The 23,628-nt window shown below is 47.8% G+C and overlaps 1 protein-coding gene across 1 annotated transcript in view; it reads left to right on the top strand.

Annotated features, from left to right (window-relative positions):
- The window catches only part of LOC122374539, a 93,706-nt gene that overhangs the window by 29,223 nt on the left and 40,855 nt on the right, over positions 1-23,628 (top strand). Inside the window, exon 3 of the mRNA XM_043353350.1 lies at positions 15,441-15,540. Coding sequence (XP_043209285.1) covers positions 15,441-15,540 — 100 coding nt within the window. The remainder of the gene's footprint in view (positions 1-15,440; positions 15,541-23,628) is intronic.

A 23,628-nucleotide genomic window follows, 5' to 3' on the forward strand; every position in this document is an offset into this window, starting at 1 on the left:
CTGTAAATGCGAATAGCGTGTCTCTAGGTGTGGGATAGTTTCATGAGCTGCAGGGCTCCATGGTCTATGTGCTGTGCATATGTTGAGTTGTGCAACTTCTAGAATGATTCTGATTGTTGCTGAATCTTAAAATGAATTTTACCTATAGGCATACTTCAGTGGCTGCAAAGTGGCTGCTTTAGTTAAATTGGGTCGGGCCAACTAAGCCCAAAATTCGCACTTCTCTTCACCTGGCCCTGACCCCATTGGCCAAGTAGTGTTCAAAATCAGTTATGTTTTCTCCGGCGAGAGTTTCGGCGTCTTCAGTCGGTCGAATATAATAGAACATTAGCTCTTGGAGCCACCATCAGCTGACAATAGCCACCAATTAGCCTACCTAACCCTCGTCCCTGGAATTTGTGACGTCATTCTGACTCTGCGCCCCGATTGGCTGTCGTTTGCCCTCTCCGGGCCGAGCCGGTACCTTCAAACGAATGGCGCTGCGCCGCGGATGACAGCCCGGGATAACTATGCGCCAGCACTGACGCGCTCCGCATGCGTTATAGCGTACCCAGATGACCTTTGAAAACCGTCTCAGAGGCCTGTCGAGCCCAGTCGCCATGAGGCCCCAGATAGACGACGGTCGTTACTCGTAACTTGCATATTGCGCCAGCGCGTGTTGGGTGCCATGGCCTCCGGCTACCTCGTCGCAGTGTTACACACGTTGACGCCTTTCTCGAATTCAGAGCACGTGCGTGGAATGAGACCGGTGCCGCTGTTGGAGCGGTCACCGATAGCCGGAGGCGATGCGGCAGAGTGAACGTTGCACAATGTCGCTCGGGAGCTGAGAGTCATTTGTATAGATCAGTCGCACAACGCAGGAGCTGTGGTTAGACGGTGGTAGTTAGATCCTGGAGATGTGGTTAGGTCTTAGATCAGTAGGTCCATGGACTGCGGTACCTGGTAGATCCAGGGCGGCGTAGATAGATTCAGGAGCTGATGTTAGATCCAATACCCAGGTGCTTTGGCTAAATATGCAGGACGGGGTAGATAGATAAAAGAGTTGTGGTTCGATCCAGAGTGGTGTGAGAGAGATACTGCTGTCTGATACTGTCTGTGTCTGTGGGCTTTACCGTTGCTACAGTGAGGTGGATGTCTGGGTCTCAGCTTTCTAAGTGGCAGTTTTCTCTGGCTGCAACTAACTTTGATTCAATCGGGCGTGTTAGATATAGAGGATTCTTCATGGCTCCGAGTGGAAGATAAGGATATCTTTTCCAAGCGGGTTACTGAAAAACCGAGCGACGAAGGAGCGAGGTTTTTCTGTAACACGCGAGGAAAAGATATCCGATCTTCCACGAGTGAGCCATGAGGAATCCTATATCTTTCTATGTTGAGGTTTATTCTTAATTAATAACATATTATATTTAAATGCATTCATCTATGTAAAAATAGATTCAGAGTAGTTTGTTCTTATTTCATAAGTTTCAACTTTCATCCATAAACAACCATTAAAAATGTCGTTCGGTTATTGACCCATCATCACATGAACTCTTGATTTTTCGCTATGAACCCTCGAGAACTTATCTTTGCATCTCAGAGGGATGCAGATATAACAAATTCTTATCTTTGCATCTCAGAGGAGTGCGAGATAGAAAATCCCTGCACTGTAGACCCAATGGCAAATAAACCTCAACTAGAAAGATATAGAAAGTAGTGATTTGGTTCGGTGATACTGTCGTTTGAATGAATTTAAAGATACTTACCAGCCCTGTTGAATTGCGTGGATGCCGTTTATTGTTACAACGTATCAAAAGCACTTGAAAATTACCTATCGATTACCTCCAAATGAACACTGCCACCATCCAACGTCTTGTCACCCGCCATATCGCCTTCAACCACCCTCACAAACACCATTTTACCAGCTCGGTACACGGCCTGCAAATCACCGGAAATTTGCCATAAACGTCCGGTGAACGTCTCAAACCGTGACGTCTACTCACGGACCGGTGCGCCTCGGGGGATATCGTGTTAGAGCCGGTCCAATCCATGGGAAATGACCTGTTATGACCATCCAAGTCTCGGTGTTTGGCCAGAGGTGGGAGACATGAGAGAGAGAGAGAGAGAGAGAGAGAGAGAGAGAGAGAGAGAGAGAGAGAGAGAGAGAGAGAGAGAGAGAGGGAGAGAGGGAGGGAAATGGAGGGAGAGAGATAGAGAGGGAAAGAGAGAGAGGGAGAGAGAGAGAGAGAGAGAGAGAGAGAGAGAGAGAGAGAGAGAGAGAGAGAGAGAGAGAGAGAGAGAGAGAGAGAGAGAGAGGATGGGGAGGGAGAGGGAGTGGGAGTTATGAGAGTGAGAGAGAGAGAGAGAGGATGGGGGAGGGAGAGGGAGTGGGAGTTATGAGAGTGAGAGAGAGAGAGAGAGAGAGAGAGAGAGAGAGAGAGAGAGAGAGAGAGAGAGAGAGAGAGAGAGAAAGAGAGAAAGAGAGAGAGAGAGAGAGAGAGAGAGAGAGAGAGAGAGAGAGAGAGAGAGAGAGAGAGAGAGAGAGAGAGAGAGAGAGAGAGAGAGAGAGAGAGAGAGAGAGAGGAGGGGGCAAGTGAGCCTGCGGCTATTTCTCAACCAAGTCCACTAGAATTTTCACCCGTCAGTCACTCTTGAAAGTTTGGGCAAACCTCTCGGAATTTCGTATGGATTGCGCTTTGTGTTTACCTGTCTGAAAATGCTGATTGATATGGAAATATTGACTGGTCGTAATGGGTATTTCCTGTTTCTGAAGTTGGGGAATGGTCAGTTGACTTCGCCGCTCGGTATTGGGACTATGAGTTGGATCGGCCTACGAGTTGAACTACCGGGCACAGCACTACCAAGAGCTCCAAACAAACATGAAAACTTAACCGCCAACTGAATAGTTAGCACCTAGCTGCCAGCCTTCTTATCAGGTGCTCTAAATCCCGACACTCCCCACCACGACGGCGGCGTCACGTCACGCCAGAGTAGCGCCCCGACATCACGTTACCGTGTCGCAGTGGCAGCGTGACGGCTTAGGCGGGCGGCTGGGCTGCGTTCAACGCCCTCCCTCCCAATGTGTCCATTCATACCGCGCTCTGAGCCGGCTGGGGTCCAGATTAAGGCAGTTTACCGGGCGCTTAATGCGACACAAATCACGTTATGTGAGGGATCCAACGCGACGTCAAAGGTATCGGCGCCATCCAAGAGGGTGGTGCCCGCGGGAGAGGTGATTCGGGGTGATGGGCGTGGTGGCATTGTGGGACGAGAGAGGCAAGACCCCGCTTACGAGTATGTAGGCTAAAGGGAGAGGAAAAACCGTGCCTCAAGAATGGCGGATGGCTTTTATGGAATGGCGTCTTTTGAATTGGTCTGCACTTTGGAGTTCATAACTTGGATGTGGGCGTTTTCATGTGTCTGTTTTTGCCGATTGAGTGCCATGAGAAGATGGGTTTATGCTGTCACAATAATTGGCATGGCAGGCTCCACATTCTTCAGTAGTATGGTTCTTTATCATTGTTTAAAGTTTTTCTCCACGCGTTGAAAGAGTTAATTGTTCCTACGTAATGTTTTCCGGGTTCACACTCATATTTTGCATAATGCCACACTGCACTGCGTTTGGCATGGCCTTGGGGTATCGTCAAATAGCTATTCTGCTAACGGTAAATTGGAAAAGATGTCCTCTTTAATACAGCTACAATACATTGTATGCATGTTCCACATGATTTAGCTTTTCCACATGATCGAAGCTTGCCATCAGCTCAAACCACCGTAGCTACCGTTTGCTCCAGTTTACCTGTGTGTCCGACCGACCCGGCCCGGTTCGCAGCCCGGTTCGACCCGGCCCGCGTGCCCTCCGGTGACCCCGGGGTCAAAGGTGATCGCTCGGCGCGGTGGCAGGGTGCGAACTGCGGGCTCAGCGGCCCACCGCGGCACGGCCGGGCGTGCGAGCCGCGCCGCTCGACCGGGCCGCAAATAGCGCCTGGTGGGTGCTAGACGGCCTCCATTGAAAATAAGCACATGTTTGGCAGGGCCATGTCGGTTAGCGTTTGTAACACATAAGTGCTAATCTATGGCGCTAGATAGCTCCCTGTTTTTGTTTGCAATGGCTTTGTTACTTGTACGCAATTGAATATCGGTAAAGATAATGAGTGCTAACAATAATTTATCCTACCAATTTGACCTGAAAATGATATAAGTTATAATGCAATTCTACAGCTACGCGTAAACCACTTTACGATTATTTGCGCATCATTCGGGTGGTGCATAATGCCTTAATCTTATAATATCTAATTATCTAATAATCTTTTTTAAGAAACCGTTTAAGACATGCTGAGAACAGACACAGTTACCCTCTCGAAATTGTTCAAATTAAATTGAATTGAACCATGGTATGGGTAGGTATTATTATCATTATTTGACAAACATAAATCACAGACTCTTGATGAAGGGCGTATAGCGTGTTATTTACAGCCACAGCTGGGGCGTTCCACGTGACAAATCGACAAGTGCCCTGCACCCTCATATTTTATTTTTTGCTTAAAATTGGTCTAATGGGTTGTGATGGGCGGGGAAGCCAGCTGTGACAAGGATTTTTTTCTTCGAACAACGGTTTCCGAGATATAGCCTCGGGCAATTCCTGGAGGTCGCGCTGCAGCCCTATGTTTGGCGGCCTATAACTTAAAAACTATTGGTTTTCTACGATAAAAACTTTATATGGTTCAACTCACAATCAGCCAACGAACATTTTGGCTATCTAGGATTTTCAATTTTTGAAAATTTTGATCACGTGACCTTTTGACCTATTTTTCGAAGAGTGACCTTAGTATTTTCCCCACTGAAAGTTGCAATTTTGTCTGATGACGATTAAAGCCTTATTAATTGTCATTCATATGCGAAAATAAAAAAGTGGATATCGCCCTGCGTTGACCTCAGGTCAGGTAATTTTTATGACCTGTCCATTATTACAAGCGGGAGCGACAGCGAGATCTCGAGAATAAAGCAAGATAGCGACAAGCGGTAAACGGTGCAGGGTACACACGGATAAGGTCTATAATTTTTACTGAGGTCATTTTCAGGTCAGGTCAAAGATGACGTCACAGTAGCAAAAAGAAGTCAAAATTGCGGCACTACATATATGAAGTTTTTCTCGAATAACTTCCAAGGTATCCCAGCTAGGAACAAACTAATATCACCATCGTGATCCTCTCGTCGATCCGCATCGAAACATATGTATGTTGACCTCGAAAGGTCGAAAGGTCAAAAGTTGACCTTAGGTCACGTGACCTAAGGTCAACTTTTGATCTTTCGACCTTTCGAGGTCAACATACATATGTTTCGATGCGGATCGACGAGAGGATCACGATGGTGATATTAGTTTGTTCCTAGCTGGGATACCTTGAAAGTTATTCGAGAAAAACTTCATATATATGTAGTGCCGCAATTTTGACTTCCTTTTTGCTCCTGTGACGTCATCTTTGACCTGACCTGAAAATGTCTTCAGTAAAAATTATAGACCTTATCCGTGTGTACCATGCACCGTTTACCGCTTGTCGCTATCTTGCTTTATTCTCGAGATCTCGCTGTCGCTCCCGCTCGTCACGTGACCTAAGGTCAACTTTTGACCTTTTGACCTTTCGAGGTCAACATACATATGTTTCGATGCGGATAGACGAGAGGATCACGATGGTGCTATTGGTTTGTTCCTAGCTGGGATACCTTGGAAGTTATTCGAGAAAAACTTCATATATATGTAGTGCCGCAATTTTGACTTCTTTTTGCTCCTGTGACGTCATCTTTGACCTGACCTGAAAATGACCTCAGTAAAAATTATAGACCTTATCCGTGTGTACCCTGCACCGTTTACCGCTTGTCGCTATCTTGCTTTATTCTCGAGATCTCGCTGTCGCTCCCGCTTGTAATAATTGACAGGTCATAAAAATTACCTGACCTGAGGTCAATGCAGGGCGATATCCACTTTTTTTATTTTCGCATATGAATGACAATTGATAACGCTTTAATCGTCATCAGACAAAATTGCAACTTTCAGTGGGGAAAATATCAAGGTCACTCTTCAAAAAATAGGTCAAAAGGTCACGTGATCAAAATTTTCAAAAATTGAAAATCCGAGATAGCCAAAATGTTTGTTGACTGATTGTGAGTTGAACCATATTAAGTTTGTACCGTAGAAAACCAATAGTTTCTGAGTTATAGGCCGCCAAACATAGGGCTGCAGCGCGACCTCCAGGAATTGCCCGAGGCTATATCTCGGAAACCGTTGTTCGGAGAAAAAAATCCTTGCCACAGCTGGCTTCCCCGCCCATCACAACCCCTTACACCAGTTTTCAGCGAAAAATAAAATATGAGGGTGCAAATTTAATTTTTTATTTGTCGATTTGTCGTGGAACGCCCCAGCTGTAACACGTATTGGTAGCCTCCAGGGGATGCTATCGACCCCAATTGCAATCAATAAACGCCTTCACAGTTGTATAGTCGGTCAAATATGTATCTTTCCCGGCCGCCAAGTGGCGCTACGGTCTGGATTCGATAGTTGGCTGAGCCCACACCCCAGCTGCCCTGGCGGCTCTGGCGGCCCTGTGACGTCACGCGCGGGGGGCGGAGCTACACAGCGGCCGGCTAGAGAGTGACCGCAGACCAGCACTGGACGGCCTCGCCGCCGGGTGCTCCGGCGGGTCTGGCCGGGAGAGGCGAGCAAGCGGATGCGTTAGGAATCTAACGAATGTGAGGGCAGCGCGATGGTCTAATGATGGCTGTGCTTTCATGCGCCGTGTAAATTGTAGACTGAGTGCTATGAGCTATCAAAGGATTATCTGGTGTTTCAACAGGGGTCGCTGACCTAAAAATTAAGATGGTTGCTCTTGATACGATTGAAAGCTTGGTGATATGATGATTAGCGCAAGAGAAATATTTAATCGAATTATGACCGGTTATTTTTTGATAAAGCAAAAACTTTTTTTTTTGGCATTAACGGGAAAGCGTTAAGCCATATCTACTGAAAATCTTAACCTGCGCCGGGCCGGGGGGGGGGAGATTTGCGCCCCCCCCAGGTTTTTCGCAGATAGCCGAAAAACGGCGGCGTGCAGCGCCACCAAATTTTGCATACCTGTTTTTCCATCTATTGCGCATACTGTGTGCGAATTTTGACCTTATATGACTTAAGGTCAGGTCAACAGGTCGGTTTGAGTGACCTAACGTCACAAAAAGTTTGAACTTGCACCAAAGCTACAACTGTTGACCGATCGATATGAAACTTTCAGGAGTTAGTAAGGGTGACAATATCCACAAAATGTATGTCTCGGATTTTTTTATCTATGACCTGAGGTCAGGTCAATCTCACAACCTCCCCATTATAAGTCAATGGGATAAATTTCAACTTCATCTGAATGCCACCCGATCCACACAATATATTCAGGATCATGGTGTTGCAGGTCCCTGGTGGTCATTCTACCGAAAGATGTCACCGGTGACCTTTGGAAGGTGTCGCTAGGTCATCCGAGGTCACCTGAGGTCACCAGCGGGGGTTTTCTGCAATAACTTTTGAGTGAATAGAAATAGAGACTCCGTTCGACGTTTATCATGTTTGTCTGATCAATGCGGATCGAATGATATGCAACATGACCTATTTCAGTCAGGTCATGACCTTGACCTTAGGTCAAATTTTCAACTTGACCTTTCGAGGTCACATGATATAGCTTTCGATGCGCTTTGACAAGCTAAGAACGATGACGTTCGAATCGATCCTTTATCTTGTCTGGATCAAAAGCTATTTAAGAAAAAGTATCAGAAGTAAAAACGTTTTTTATCGCTCTTTCGAACGCCGCCTACCGCTTGTCTCTACGACGCTCAGGAGTCGAGTTAGACGGGGGGGGGGCGTAAAACCGCCCCCTCCTAAAACAACCTCCTAAACCAACCCTCCTAAAGATTTCTGCAACCGTTCTACCCTCATCACTCAACTGAATAATTCTCCCCTTTTCAAAAACGGTGCAGTGATACGGCATCTCAAACCTAGAGCGACTACACTCAAGTTCAAGCTAACGGTCTCCACTCTCCAATTCAGATACCTATCGAAACCTTTCCGCGACCCGGTGCTGTGGCTCAATCAGTGGGCCAGCTGGCCGCAGACCATACCCGCAGGGCATGAACCTTTGACCATATTAGGTCAACACGCCGTGGCCCCAGCCCGCTCGCCAGGTCCGCGCTCATTGGCCGACGCGGCAACCGCACAACCTGTCCCCTCCCCTCCGTAGTACTCGCAGCGGCCGGCGGATTCAGCCAAGTTACCGACCTGCCCAGCTTGGGGAGGGCCGGCCGGGAAAGATACATATTTGACCGACTATACCGTGTGAGTGCCTCTAATGACTTCGCTTGGATACGCTTAATGACCGTTTTGCCCCGCAATCCGTCTTCTATTGTTGTGTGAGCATAAAATTTAGTGTCGCTTTCCTTTCGTGACAGCTTGTTCGACCTGCTCATTAATCATTTAGCACATTTCACGGGACGGCTGAGGAGAGGTGGGCTGGCCAACCGCACACTATATGCATCCACACACATTGCATATGAGCGTTGAGAAGGCTGCATCCCCCATGTATAACACTCACGTCATATTTACATTACGTTTTAGTACCGTTATAGCCCACATTGTCCACAAATGAAGCGTAATGAGCAATAAACATAACCGAACAGGCATAGGGACGGTCCTTTTACAGCATCGGGTGCGCCTACCGCTCTTCATTATGTATATTTTATCCACTTCTAATTAAGTCAACGTCAGTATACCAAAACCCGACCCACTACATTGCAACGTGTAGTGCACAACGTGTGTGCACAACGTGTAGTTGTGATTGTGAGTGACTTTCTTTGCACAATTCTCCTATATGTAATCCAACGCCTACGGAGTCACTGGGGCTACGTCTGAAACTACGGCGGGGTGGCGTACCGTCCAGCACGTCCCTCGGGTACGCCTTCCCCACCTACCCCTACCCTCCTCCTTCCTTTACACCCCTACGATCCCCTACAGCAAGCCACGTGTATCGCTCGAGGTGCCTGCTTTGTGGGGTGTTGGAGTCGTTTGCAGTCTATGGCCATGCCAGGAATGAGCCAAGAACACTGTGGGACGGTGGTAACAGCGTCAAAACACGAACTGAGCATACGGCGGTGGGGCGAGTTAGAGATGATTATTTAGATATTTAAGGGGTTCCAAAGTTTTGCTTCCTACCACTCGCTAAGCATTTGTTTGCTAGATTTGACAAATAATGAGAGTTCCTAATGCATTTTTTTAAAACAAAATTGCTATGTGTCAACAAAAATGTAGCTAAAGTAGCAAGATCACTAGTTCCAACCCCGAAAAATTTGCACCTCTGTCTCGAGACGCCGTCAGGTCACGACCTCCACTCCGCCCTGCAGTCGGGCCGCTTTGAGGTGGGTAATCGCACCTGATGAGTAACCAGTAACCGCTGGTTAGGAACCAATAACCGGCGGCAAACGACCGCAGATTGCAGAGTGCGGTGGTGTATGGACTCTCGGCTGGCGGTGAGGGATGGGTCAGTGTAGAGGAGAGGATAGGTAAGGGCGTGGTTGGGCTGGTCGGAGAGCCCTTTCACCGTTAGGTCTATCAGCTGTCTAGTGCTATTGTTTGGAAAGATGTTTGGTATGTAGAGAGATGATGGTGATGTGTTTGTTATGTTGCGGGCAGTGCCTTTGTTTCAGTTATACTGGCAAAATGTTTCTTCTTGATGAGTGGTTTGTCAAAATGTCGATAGTTTTTCGACCAGTCATCTCCAAGCCTTGTACCGAGGCTATCCATCATATAAAACAGCATCCGGCTTTGCTATCTGATCGCGATACACCAGCGAGCCTCAGGCACAAAGTGAACAAGACAACTAAAATGATTGTGCCCCGGGGGCCACGGAGACGGTCAGCTGATCCGGCTCACGAACATGTACTACACGTGATCGTGATTGGTTCCTAGATTCCCTGTCTTACAGTCACGTTTACAGCGCTCACCTTCACGTGACCCTGCAGCAGGTTTTAGCGATCCGCAGCGCAACTGTTGGGTGTCCGCTGTCCCGCTTCAATGGGTGAACTAGTTAAAAACGATTGTGAGCCTGTGGGAGCCTAGATAGGTCCCGTTTTCCCAGCTGACCTGAAAATGACCGCGAAGAGACGGACATACGAGCGTCGTGATCACCCTGAGCAGGCGTGACGAACGGGCGTAACGAACGCATGTGACGAACGCCGCGTGACGAATCAGTCGGTAAAGTCGGTAAAAGGGATAATCGACATCGCCTTTCTTTGCCGGAGGCTTCGTTCGGTGCACTGGGATGAAAGAGCTGCGACTCGGCAGTGTGAGAGGTGTTCTTGGCGACGGAAGAGCTCGGCAATGGAGAGCCTTAGCTCGCAATGGGAGAGCTTGAGCTTGGCAATGGATATTGGAGAGCCCCATAGCTCGCGATGGGAGAACTTGAGCTCGGCAGCGAATGAGCTTGAGCTCGGCCTTAGCTCGTAATGGGAGAGATGAAGCTTGACAGTGAGAGAATTTCAGCTCCATAAGGAGGCAGCTGGAGCTCAGCAGCGATCAACTCAGTGGCTGCTCGCTCTGTGATCGATTAGCGTCGGGACATCGGGCCGGCTCAACAACTCCGAGTGGGGAAGGAGAGGCTGAATTGGTATGCAGGATGCCCGCGGGACTCCCCACCTGTTGAAGTACCCGCGAGCCGGTCAAAAGGCTCGAGACTCGAGAGAAGTCGGTATGGACTGCCGCCCGCAGAGGCACGAGCGAGACGCACTACTGCTGAACTCCCAAAGGAGCTCAAAGTTTCGATGTCGGTAGGTCTGAATCGCTCTGCAAGTCTTGCTTCCCCTGCATGAGGAACCAGGATAGAGGTCCGTTTTCCGAGTTGTTTGGTCGGTGATGACGCAGATATCGGCTCCATTAATAGCTCTTGCGCCCCGGGAGGTCAAGGCACGTTCCCACGGTGGGTCGGTGCCTCGCGCCGTTGAATGCGGGACTGTTTGCGCCGGCCGTCTCATGAGGTCATTAGCAGACGATGCCTGGTGCCTCTGACACTTCTGACAGCATGAGAATGGCGTTTATATAACGTATTGTGGTTTGACCCTAATGATCTGAGGTGCCGTGCTGTGGTGGGAGGTGGGGCCACAATGGCCTGCATTGCATGGCGGTAACTGTGAATACAAAACATAACCGGCTACCGACCGGCTCAAGTCGCTACACCAATCTAATTGTTTCTTCATCCAACTGTATAACGCCATTAATACAAATGTACAGGTCTACTAATAGCAGTCTGCTCTCATTTCCTACATTCCACATTCCATTTCGCCAAATCACCTGCCGCACAGAGTGCCGAAAAGTGCTGATAAGTGCTGACAGCCTGACGACTTGTTGTGCGGGAGGCGCCCATCACCCTCAAACACCTAAGTGTTTTGGCTGGCGAGCGGCCAGCGCTGTTCCGCATGTTCCGCCTCGAGGGTCGTGACAGGTGCGTGTACCGCTGATCAAACTGATCTGCGGGGCCGGGGATCGCGGCCAGCCTTCTGTCCTGTCATCACTCCGAACTCGGGTCAATGTGAACTTAGGTGGAGGAATGTGGAGCATGTTTGACGTGTGACGCTGCGTTTCACCAGTTGAGCTCCTATCCATAGTGGAAACTGGAGGCATTGGAGAAAGTTTCTCAAGCGAGGGAAGGGGTATAACATGCATAAATTGCATTTGTATTTACGAACGTTGTACCTACTTCCTAAAACTAGCAAGGTCTGGCTTCTCCATTTTTTTTTGTAATTGACAATTAAATTTCAATTCTAAAAATGTCTGGATACGTTTAAATATCTCCCACAACGCGTTTACGATTAGCCGAGACCATCTACATATCTCCAGGGGACCAGAGGACTTCTTGATATAGGCCTTGTCTATTGATGATAATTGCCTCCCTCTTCCTACATGTATCGTAAATAAATGGAACTACAACACGCAGTGCACTTAACTACGCCCATTAATTCAGCAGAAGTGTAACTGATTTTCAGATTCTGTCAATACAACATCAATAATTGCTGTAACATTTTGATTGATTGTTTGTCGTCGTCGATATGGTTTCCTTCCACGCTGGACTTGTACTTCAGGCAAATAGCTCCGCCAGCAATGATCGGCCGATTGCTGGAAGCCATACGGACGTCCGTATGTATTGGTTGCCATGGAAACCTACTATCCGACATCGATTGGCTGAACGAAATCTGTCTGCGCAAACATGTATGATACGCGTATTGATGCTGGCATATCGAAGGTATGTGCGTAATTAGGTAACAACTGTCAGGTGCTTTATTGGTAGCTGCGTCTAGTTTTGGATAAATGATACGCAAATAAAAATTGGATGATAAAAATACTTGCACATATCACATAGGTTTCTAGGTACATACTTCGATAGTCACTGGCCACTGCTCACTGCTCAATGCTCAATGCTCACACCTATTTTTCTCGAAATATGCCTGAATCTGGCTTTAACCAATTCCAACTTGGTCTAGACACTCAGCACCTTTTTCACGTCGCCCATATTTACTCCCGATGGCTTTCACCTACATTTTATGCCGATATTAATATTCCATCTGTCATGTCGACGAGAGGGCGCGGTTTCGATTCGGTTCGAACCCGCCTGCCCGGCGGACTGGAGTGGCCGTTTCGATACTCATGGGCCAATTAATAACCACAACTCGTCTGAATAGCCGATGCCTGTGGTCAGACAAATTACACAACGTACGACTGAGATCGCGAGAGGCCGGGGCGTATTAGCACGCATTTGGCGCAGGACGTGCATACGAATTTGAAACCGAGCCGGCTGACTAATCTAGTCGACCGACCCCGACCGACAGACCGACAGGCCAGCCAGCGAGGCAGCCTTTCACTTACAGCTCGTAACCAGCTGACGTGTTAGCTCCCCATAAAGTGGCGGGTCGGACCCCGATGCGTGTGACCCGCGGGCCAAAGGCCTCACAGAGGAGACGGTTTGGTCTCAGCGAGACCAGAGATCATGAGCTGCGGTTGTGGAACTGTGCTGAGAAGTGATAGTGGGGTGTAGCTTTGTTGAGGTTATGCCATTTGTGGGATTTTATGGGGTGTATTTGTTGCTTATAGAAAAGCCGTTTGTAGACAGCTGCTACTAACATCACTGTTTTATTCGACTGTCATAGAAAGGCGTAGTTATCCTAGTCAATTGTAACGCTTTCCATTTGCAATGTCGAAGCGCACATGATTGTACGTCATTGATATCCATGGGTTTTCCATGTTGTCATTTTCCTCATTTCATCGTTTACATGGGCCTATCATGCTGCTTTCATAATGGAAGTTGGAACGTCACACTCAAACTGCTCATGGTGTAACGTCTCGCATATGCGGCATGCTGCCTCTGTCTGAGAAACGTATAGGTATTCCCGAATCATATGAAAAACGTCAGCCCATCCCCTTTTTCCCACCTCATTCCGTCCTTCCTGCCGCCGAGTCTCACCTCCCCCGGAAGTATCACCCCAGTCCCTCAGAGACCGGTCGGTTTATTGTCAGACGGGGCCGACCTACCGGGCCGACCCGGTAGGTCGGTAACGCTCACCCAGCAGTGGTGCTCTCGAGTTTCGGCGGCGAGTCGCGGCATAAACAGTTGGACGAGTGGTGCATGGCGGCGCACGTGAGCAGGTGGAGAAAAATGGGAGGGAGGGAGGGAGGAAGAGAGAGAGAGAGAGAGAGAGAGAGAGAGAGAGAGAGAGAGAGAGAGAGAGAGAGAGAGAGAGAGAGAGGAGAGGAGTTTCTCTGCGGTGCTGGGTAGAGACAGGTGTGCGTCTCTGTGCTGTTTATTTGTTCTCGGTACGCGGCTGATCAGGGGAAGTGGTTCCTTGACCTGGGACAGCGGGGAATGGAACAGACGACGGAAGCTGGAATATGGGAAGAGGGGAAGAGAGAGAGAGAGAGAGAGAGGGAGACGGAGAGCGAGAGAGAGAGAGAGAGAGAGAGAGAGAGAGAGAGAGAGAGAGAGAGAGAGAGAGAGAGAGAGAGCGAGAGCGAGAGCGAGAGCGAGAGAGAGAGAAAGGTGGAGTTGATGATAAAATGTGTGAGAAAATGAAAGAGGAATCGATTGACACTTCGCGTTTTGTGTTCACTATGCCTGAGAAGTAGTACCTATACTGATATTTATTTCAGCTTAGTTGGTAACAGGATTATGGTTCTACTTCTAATCGTTAATGCTGGGAAAGGTTACGGGAAATAAATGATTCATGCGAGAAATGACGTTTTTATCGGATGCTTGGTGTTTATCATACACATCATATACGTGTATGTTCTTTCCATGAATGGACAACTACACCCGCATTTATATGAGATGTTCAATGACATGCGTCCATGCATTCATATTACATATATGACTATCTGAGTTCATGTTAGAATGACCGATAGTAGTGCACCAAAACATTACAACGCGGCTGAAAGATGAACATTTGACGCAACTGATTGCATATGTCAGACATGTAGACAGCTAACATAAACAGACATCAGACATGACTAATGTATAAGTTTAATCGTAAAGTTACTTGTTAAAAGCAATGCTGGTTTGGCCTGTTATCAATAACTTTCAGTTTGTACTTGCTCCTGCAGCCATTTGAAATTTCTACAAGTATGCACATCCGTAACACCTATCCAGTCATAAAAATTATCACTATCGGAGGCACATTCACAGCTCACTGTCGGACATTTTACCACCCAACCGTACCCCTGTGAGGTTATTACCCTGGTGGCTGTTGTCAAAACGCTGTCTTCGGTGTCACATTGAAATTCCTCGGCGATGTAATCGCATTTCGTCGCGTATTTCATTTCACTCGAACGCAATCTGATCACAGGGCGGCATGCATATAGGAAGAGCAATGGTACGTTGTCAACCGTTGGATGGCCCGCGAAAGTGACACATATTCAAGGACAGGTACTTTCAAACGGTTGTCGCAAAAGTCGCAGTTTTAAACATTCGCCTACATTGTGTCTCCAATGTCAAAGCATTCACATTGAACTAAAGCGGTTTAGACAGCAGGACACTTGTAGTGGAACAGTTCTGCGATGTTTACACGTGCACTGTCGGCATCAAGACGAAAAGCATTGGCAGGTCCTAGAACAGCTGCAGCCTTTTTTAGTTCGTCCATCTCTTCTTCGACGTTTAGAATAGCACTAGAATAGAACCTTCCGGTTATAATTGTAATGCCCTACGTCCCACACGCGAATGTGGAAACGTGAGCTTTTGATTTTTTTTTTTTTAGTCTACAGACGACAGAATTACTCAGCCATACTACCTATACCTACGCACACAAATTACTGCTTTATCCTGTCATCTTTTGCTCTATATCTCGTTGGTACCGGTTGTGCTGTCGCCATTCATCATTTGACACGTGCCGTCTGTGTTTTTCAGAGCGGCATCGAGACATCGCCTCCGCCCGACTCGGTGACCTCATCGGATGACGTCATCGCTGGCCTGACCTCGCCGGAGGTCACTCAGCCGATCGTCAAAGGTCAGTCACCGCACTGTGAAATGGATTGTTTGTCATTGTTAGGTTTTCACGGTAGTACCTATAGGGGTCGTGGAAGCATGGCTCGCGTACACACAGAAAAATATTGACACCCTTAGCGGTGTAATTGCACAGTACATATCTGAGCACTTGAGGAAAGTTAATTTAGTCCTTTCCCCGCTTAAATTACTCGCGCTTCCAAATGAACACCAGGAAGAAGGTAATAGAACACTGTTAGGAGGGTTGGGTGTTTTACTACATGTAGCAAAACACCCAACCCTCCTAACAGTGTTCTATTACCTTCTTCCTGGTGTTCATTTGGAAGCGCGAGTAATTTAAGCGGGGAAGGGACTAAATTAACTTTCCTTAAGTGCTCAGATATGTACTGTGCAATTACACCGCTAACGGTGTTAATATTTTTCTGTGTGTAGATCACTCTCACTCAGGGCCTTGGTCATGACATGACCGTGTCCGTGCGGTACTTTTGGGGAAGGTTATGGTGGTGTGGTTGATGTAGTTAAATTTGAAAAGGCATCACGGTATGATGTAAGCTTAATGACTCCCGCTGCGTGAAGATGCACACGTTTGATACTTCTCGACGGATTCGACTATTCACTAGCTGAGAGCATGATGCTCCGCTGGGTCCTTCTGAGCTTTGCGTGGTATGTGCTGCCATCTGTAGTATGGAATCCCCAAGTCTTCTCTCAGCTGACGTAGATGACGCTGGCATCGCTGTGGCAGCTGTGGCCACGCGTCGGGGCGACAGCGCCTGGAGTCAAGGAGGCTGGAGAGTCCAGACCTTGCAATGCGTCGATCCAACTGAAGTGCCTAGTGGAAGCGATTTAAAGCACGCTGCCTTCTGGAAGCATCGAAGATAAGATAAGATGTAAATACTAAGGCTCGGTGTTCTCTGCCATATGCTGTCCCGAAAAAGCGATGCCGATTGCCCTGACTTGCAGTGACGTATCCTTGCATTGTATGTACACCTATGACCTAACTACTTCTCCTTTCGTATTTGCAGTCCATTGTCATGCGTTATGCAATGCTCTGAAATGAATCGCTGTGGTGCACACTGCACATAAAATATGAGAAGCGTGCATGCTTTTCATCCGTTCAAAAACCACAGCACTCTGAAGGACAAACCGTTTGTTGTTGATCAATATCATTACTAATTTTACAAAACACTATAGTGTAGTGCAGCCAGTGTAGTACAGCGCCATGTAGTGTTGCTATTCCTTCCAAAACTACAACCCCCACACCCAAGTTTTACGTCTCTTTTTCCATTACGATGATTGTCCATCTTGTCTGTCGCGCTTTTATCAGCGCATTCTCGGAGATAGCACTCCGTCTCCATGAGTCATCTCCCTCCATCCCTCCCTCCCTCCCCTCCCCACTCACACGCATTCTGTCGTTTCCGACGCCTCCCCACTCTCTCCTCTCTTCGCTCTACCCTCGTTCGGACACTCCCCTTTACTGCCGAGGAGCGTGTGTCGTGGAGACCGATTTCCGTAAGGGTGCTTTTCTGGGCAGTTCTGCCGTGAAATGGCCCCTAGGGCCTGCTGGACGGGATGTTCCCCGGTGGGTAGAGTGGTGAGCTGCTCCCATCCTCTGTAGATCGTGTGGAGACAGTGCTGAGATTCAGCCTCATAGGGCCGGATCAGTTTGGCGCACCGGGCGCACCGCCAGACTGGCCTACACATGGCATCCATGGATGACCCGGAAGGTCGAACTCAGTTGGCCTCTGCCTTTCCATGGATCAAATATCGTCTGAAGGGACTGAAAATTTCATCCGTATTGTCTGTGTAATGAGTATATTGTGCCATAGTTCTTTGCAATCCGCTCAGGTGCAAGAAGTGACGCCCGCTCAATTGACACATTCACAATTGGTATCATCAAATTGCGTTATCATCAAATTACGACAACTTTTTGCGTGCTTAGCCAGCGACCGGCGCTCAAATCTCATTTAAAGTGGCCAATATATTCACCATTGACATTCGTCAGTTACCTTACGACAGTAAACGGCTCCTACATTTTTGGCGTTCTATTTCAACTCGCAATAGAAAAGCTTAAATTTATTTGAGAATTATGACTCAGACACCCTATAAATCCGATAGCAATCCTCATGCAGTCTTCCTTCCTCTCGTCAGTCCAACTCCTCCCCTCCCCAATGTGACTGCGCTCCGTTTCTGAGCCATAAAATGTCAATTGGCGGATTAATTCCACCTCTGCATTCTGCACGAGGGGAGACAGTCGCCAAACTACCGGTGGAGGGAGAGCTCTCCCAGCCTGGCGATACTCCGATAGGTGGGTGTGGTGCAGGAGAGGGGCACTGTTAACGGCAGAAACGGGAAATTGACAGAGGGTCCGAATGACAGGGGTGGTGACGAGAAAACGGGCCGCCAGCAATCCACGGAGAGTGGTGGGGAGAGAAAGTTTCCGCCGCCGCAGCGTCAGATATTCGAGGCGTGTCGAGCTACAGGCCTCGTCAAAATTATTTGTTCGGGAGCGACTATTCTGTATGGTGAGGAAAAATGTAGGCGTGTTGTTTGATGCATTTGTCTGGAGTTTTTCTGTGGTTTTATGTTGTCATCGCTTAAATTATGGCATATGACACACAACATCTTTATCGTAACTTGAGCGTTTGTCGTATTCATTTGATCCCATCGAGTGCACATCCTCTCGCCAGGCACGGTTACCGATGCTGGAGTAGCTGGATTACCGATTAGATTACCGATTAGAGTAGCTGGAGCGACATTAACCAGTTTGAGTCGAGAGCGGCTCCTACGCACATTTCTGGCGCATATCTGCGTCATTTTCCAAAGATTGCGCCGCCGTTTCCACGTCTATTTCGCCGTTTTCCGCTGACTATCGGGTGCGGAGACACTTTCGACGCAGTTATTAGAGTTTGTTTGCATTCAGGCTTGAATTATGGGCCATTTCGGCGTCTTGCCCCGCCAGTCTCATTTGCATAGATTTCCCAAATATTGTCGCCCGCCGTGGTAACGGGCGTTACCCTCAGAAAACATGTCTCACGGCGCAGAACGATTCCGAAAAGCAGAAAGCCTCAGCCCCGAGAATGCGAGGATTTCCCACCCCAGGCTGAGGCTTCCAGTGATTTAAGCGAATTGGGCGAATGAAATTGCAACTTTGTTGATGCTGTTACACCATGTTTGTGTTGGCGAATAAATGGGTAATGAAAAACGTCTGGAAAGATGGAAATGCGGGGATTTTAGCTAATGCCATTGTTTTAGAATAGGGCCAGCTTTATCTAGTCAGTTTCGATTATTCGGTTGGTTGCTTAAGTTTTCTAAATCCATTAAGTTAAATGATCTCACTGCCTTAGTTGAATGCTGATTTTGTTGGTTATTGCAACATCCTAATCAATGTTTTGTTTTATTCAGGTGAGGCTTTTTGCCATTCGCGATGCCAGCAATGTCACCCATGACAGCATGAAATAAGTAAGCATCGATTTTAAATGCGTTATTGAGGAGAGTTAGTTTTACATTAGGATTTCATATTGAAATGAAGAAGCATTGTATCGAAATGTTCTCTTTTATCTATAAAGTGCGTTCCTGCAGCTCTGTTCATGTCGAAGACCTTCTAAAGCGGCGTGTCTCATTTCAATAACTTTCGCACAAATCCGACAGACGTCCGCTCATCTCGGAAAGATATGCGTGTGGCGCGCACATTCGCCGCTCCAGATGACCAATGATATGGTCAAAACGTGCCCACAGACATCCCAAACCGGCCCCGGGGAACGAAACTTCCATGGCCAGAACAATGAACCCCATTAGAATCACAAAACGGCGCACCACTCGCCGGAAATGACATCCAGTGTTAGGGAAACAGAGTTTGTCGGAGCGTGAAAAATGGAACGGCGCGCATTTTTAGATCGGGAGAATATTCATGCGGGCGCATCTCAAAATGAGCGATCCGACAGTGAATAATTTCGTTGTCTTCAGACGCTGCCACGCAGACGGGATGTGAAGTAATGCAATTGTAAGGCTTTAAACGCTGCAGTTATGATAAAGTGTTTCAATGCAATGGCACGTACAGGGCCCGAATCGCAATTCATAGAAGTATACTCGTATAGCAAAATGCTTTCTTACATTTTCGCCATATCCCGTCTTCCGAGTTGATATCATTTGGTCTTGTACCCACAAACCATTTATCTTTCTCCGGGGGTAATCATTTATCTCAAACGAGTTGGGTGTCGGCTGAAACCCCAGGCACATAAATTAAGTCAACCGGAAGGATATTGCAAAAAGGTAGCAGTTTTCAGAATGCTGGTTTTACATAAGCGTCTCACTCAAATATGTCGCTGTTCCCTTTCCCCTTCATTTTCGCTCTCGTTCCTGTTGGATTCACCCGGTGTTTCATTCGTCGGCTAGTGATGCGTTTCTGGTACATTTGTGTTCGTTATTGCAGCATGAGCGTGAAATACACTTGGAAATTCCTCACAACTCCTCCAGCTCACTCTCAAATGAACGTCAAGACCAAAGGAGCATCGTAGCAAACTGGATAAAAATATGTGCGTCGAATTTCAAGGCTACCTACGTGTTAATTCATTTATCACCTCTGGTCCGACTCAGTTTTGAAAACCACGATTGGCACAGGAGCACATTTTGTTCGCATTCTATAGTCCAGTTAAATCGTCCAACCACTTCGCCCACACCTCCACCGCCTGCTGTTTCAGTGCTTGTCATAGACTACTCGCCTTACGACTAGTCCGTGACACTCTCATCTCTGTGTCACGTCACGCATGGTGCAAATCCCATGGTAGATGCTTCCTCCCTCCCCGCAACCTCCTCTCCTACCACCACCGGCTGCATTAACCTCGGGCGCGATTAACATGAGAGCGAGAGAGACTGATCGATTTTTTGTCCGCGCCGCGTCGCCGACCGTCGGTTTCGACGCTTGGCGTCCGTCGGCGCCGACGTTTTCCAGTGTCGGTCCGTCCGGAGAGGCGGGCAGACGGCGACGGGTCGGGACACGGCGGTCCCTTGTGGTTGTCCCCTGTGGTGAAGGGTTGAGGGATAGTGGTTGCTGAAGGCAATAGGAGATAGTCGAACCTAGTGCGTTGAAGAGTCTTGGAGTGGCTGAAACGTTCGTGAGAAGGTGCAAAAGTTAAGAGTTTTTGGTGAAGAGTGTTGATAACGAGTGAGAAGAGTGAGACACGGGTGTGAGAAGAGTGAGAAAGGTGTGGGAAGGGTGATAAGTGACCAGCTGGTGACAGTGGTGGCAACTGAGAGATTCAGTGACAGCGGGTGACAGCTCACGTAGCTGATCGGCGCAGGTGACGACTTTGGTGTGAAGGTGTCAGCAGATTTCGAAACCAGGTGAGTTCGGTGTTCTTTATTGTCTGCTAGCAAAATTTTGCTAGCCTAATTCTTGCGCGAGTTATCTAGGAAGGAAGCCACAAACTCTGGGGAAGGTGAAAGTAGCCACAGGTTAGTGAGATACTGGGATATTTCGGACATCAACAATAGTAGCTTTTGGCATTTCAAGGTCCCACAAAGATAAGCGACGTCGCACCTTCACAACATTTCTTACCACTTTTTCTGTTCGAAATACCACCAGTTTTCCTTCTATTCATTTTTCGTCAGCGGAGCAAGTGGAACACAAAATTGTGCGTCGTTTGGAAGAGGAAGGCGTCGGAAACCGTCGCCATTTCTTCCAGACCACTGTGCCGCCTGGCTTTTGTCGCCGTAAGATAAACTGACGTGTTGTTCTGTGGTGTAACAATGGTTTGTCCGCACGGTCCACATCGGTCGTTTTTTACAGAGACAATGTAGGCATCTTTGTTCGTGTATTCCTCTCGTATTTGAAGCGCAAGGATCTTTATAGAAAAAAAACTGCTCGAGCATTTCCTTCTGGAGGTTGAATGGCTCTCGCGCGCAAAGAATAATGACTTTGGTGGAGAGCACTCAAAGTTTTTACGGTGAGGAAATAAGCATTGTTGATCATCATTAATGAACGTTGGGCCAGTGGTTGTAAGTTCCTAAGGCGGCGCAACAGGACGCAACTTTAATCAACTTTCCGAAACATCTGGAGGGAAGTGTTGCTCCAAGTTTTGCCGTGCAACTTTACCAGCATCGCCACTAAAAGTAATTAACGTAATTAATGTCAGCAATGAGTAACTTCAAAAGAGATTGGAGTTTAATTAACTGACATCCTTGGGCTATGGGCGCCGAGACAAACACAGAACTTGCCACGAAATTTTTAGTTATCTCAAAAGCCTGTCTTTCTTGTGAATCAGTGTTGCGTCTTATATCCTGATAAACACGATCCTGTCTGTCAGCTTTTCCAGCGAATCCGACGGATATATTTCAGGAAGGAGTCTTTGAGAATCTATTGTCTCGAACAACAGCGTGGGGGCGGCTCTGTTCAAATTCATCCGGTGTTTCCGCAGGGTGATAACTTGGCGTCTACAGGGGCCGATTGGAAGGAACGGCTGCCAGAGGCCGGAATGGACGCATTTTCTGTGAAATTTGCACTTGGGTGTTGGGTATAGATGCTGGTTATCTGTGTGGGTGCCTTAGATTGTTGCAGATAGCAATAATACTTACAGGAGCAGCAAAACGAGCTGCTGCTCCAAGATATCTGACGAACTCGACCAAATAACACACGTGAAAAGTCCAAACAAAGATTACAGAACTTACACAATAGCTAAACTTAAAAATAACATGCTTTGAAATCACCATACTAACATAATCATACCACTTGTCCAATGGAAAGACAGCTTTTTAGATGAATAGCTTTCGGGTGGCAACGCTTCTTACATCTTATTTCGTCCGGTCTCAGCTCTATTACCGAGGTAAAGTGCAGCTGCAGCCCCACCGTGGAATTGATCGCCCCCATAATGTCGTTCCGTTCCTGAAGCCCGGCGCCGCCGCTGCACCGTGTCGGGTCGGGCTCCATTTGCACATGCATGACCCGAGGTGCCGACGGGGTGGCCACTGACGCTAATTAATGACGTCATCGCCGCACCGATTTCATTACCGGTCCCGTAATGTAGTTTGACGGCGAATCTGTCCCCGGCGCTACGGCCTAAGGTGATTGGTTTGATTTGAGCCGGAGCTATGAAGTGACATGGTTAATGGTTATGTGGGCAAAGGATCGCTTAGTTGGCTTTTGGTCTCATGTTCGAACTTAGGATACTTTTTATTACCTTATTTGATACTAAAAATGATGACTATATTTTCTTACATCTTTTCCGCCTGTTTGTGACTAACATGCCTACTTCCTAGCTCAGATAGTTGCGTCGCGCAGCTGATCATTTATTCTGCTTCCTTCTGGCAGAACAAGACGTGTGCGCTGTCCCATTATCATGAGGGTCGGACATAACCTCATCACACGTCGCTCACGACATGTCCTGGGGCGTGTCTGCCATCTGCAGACACTGTCCGTGCGTGCTGGACGTCATCGTTTGTCCGCCTCACACCCTCTGTCTCTGCCTCCTGGCTCTGCAGTCTGTCTGTCTGTGTGTCTGTCTGTGTGTCTGTCTGTCTGCATGTAATATGTATGTCTGCCTGTCTGTCGGTCGGTTTGTCTGCATGTCTGTCATCTCTGCCCGTCTTCTTCATTCTGCCACTGTATCTGCTGATGTCCTCTCTCTCTCTCTCTCTCTCTCTCTCTCTCTCTCTCTCTCTCTCTCTCTCTCTCTCTCTCTCTCTCTCTCTCTCTCTCTCTCTCTCTCTCTCTCTCTCTCTCTCTCTCTCTCTCTCTCTCTCTCTCTCTCTCTCTCTCTCTCTCTCCGTCTCCCTCTCCCTCTCTCTCTCTCTCTCTCTCTCTTCTTCTCTCCCCCCTCTCTCTCTCTCCCTCTCTCTCTCTCCGTGGACGGCCCCAGAGACATCGCTGATCTAGTGTCCAGCCGGTGCGGTGCCTCCATTAGGTACCTTTCATTAGTGAATCATTTGTCAACGTTCCACGGCCCTGTTTGTTGCGTCATTACGGCTTGTTTTCTTTCCATCTACCTCATTTGCTCTTTCCTCTTTTCTCTCTTTCTTTTCAGTGCTGTTTCCGTCTGATTCTCGACAACATTGTATGTTTCCACGCAGCAAATTTGCACGTTTTTATGCTTCATTTTCT

The sequence above is a fragment of the Amphibalanus amphitrite genome, unplaced genomic scaffold, assembly GCF_019059575.1.
Source record: "Amphibalanus amphitrite isolate SeventyFive unplaced genomic scaffold, NRLGWU_Aamphi_draft 000039F_arrow, whole genome shotgun sequence".
Lineage (NCBI taxonomy): Eukaryota > Metazoa > Arthropoda > Thecostraca > Balanomorpha > Balanidae > Amphibalanus > Amphibalanus amphitrite.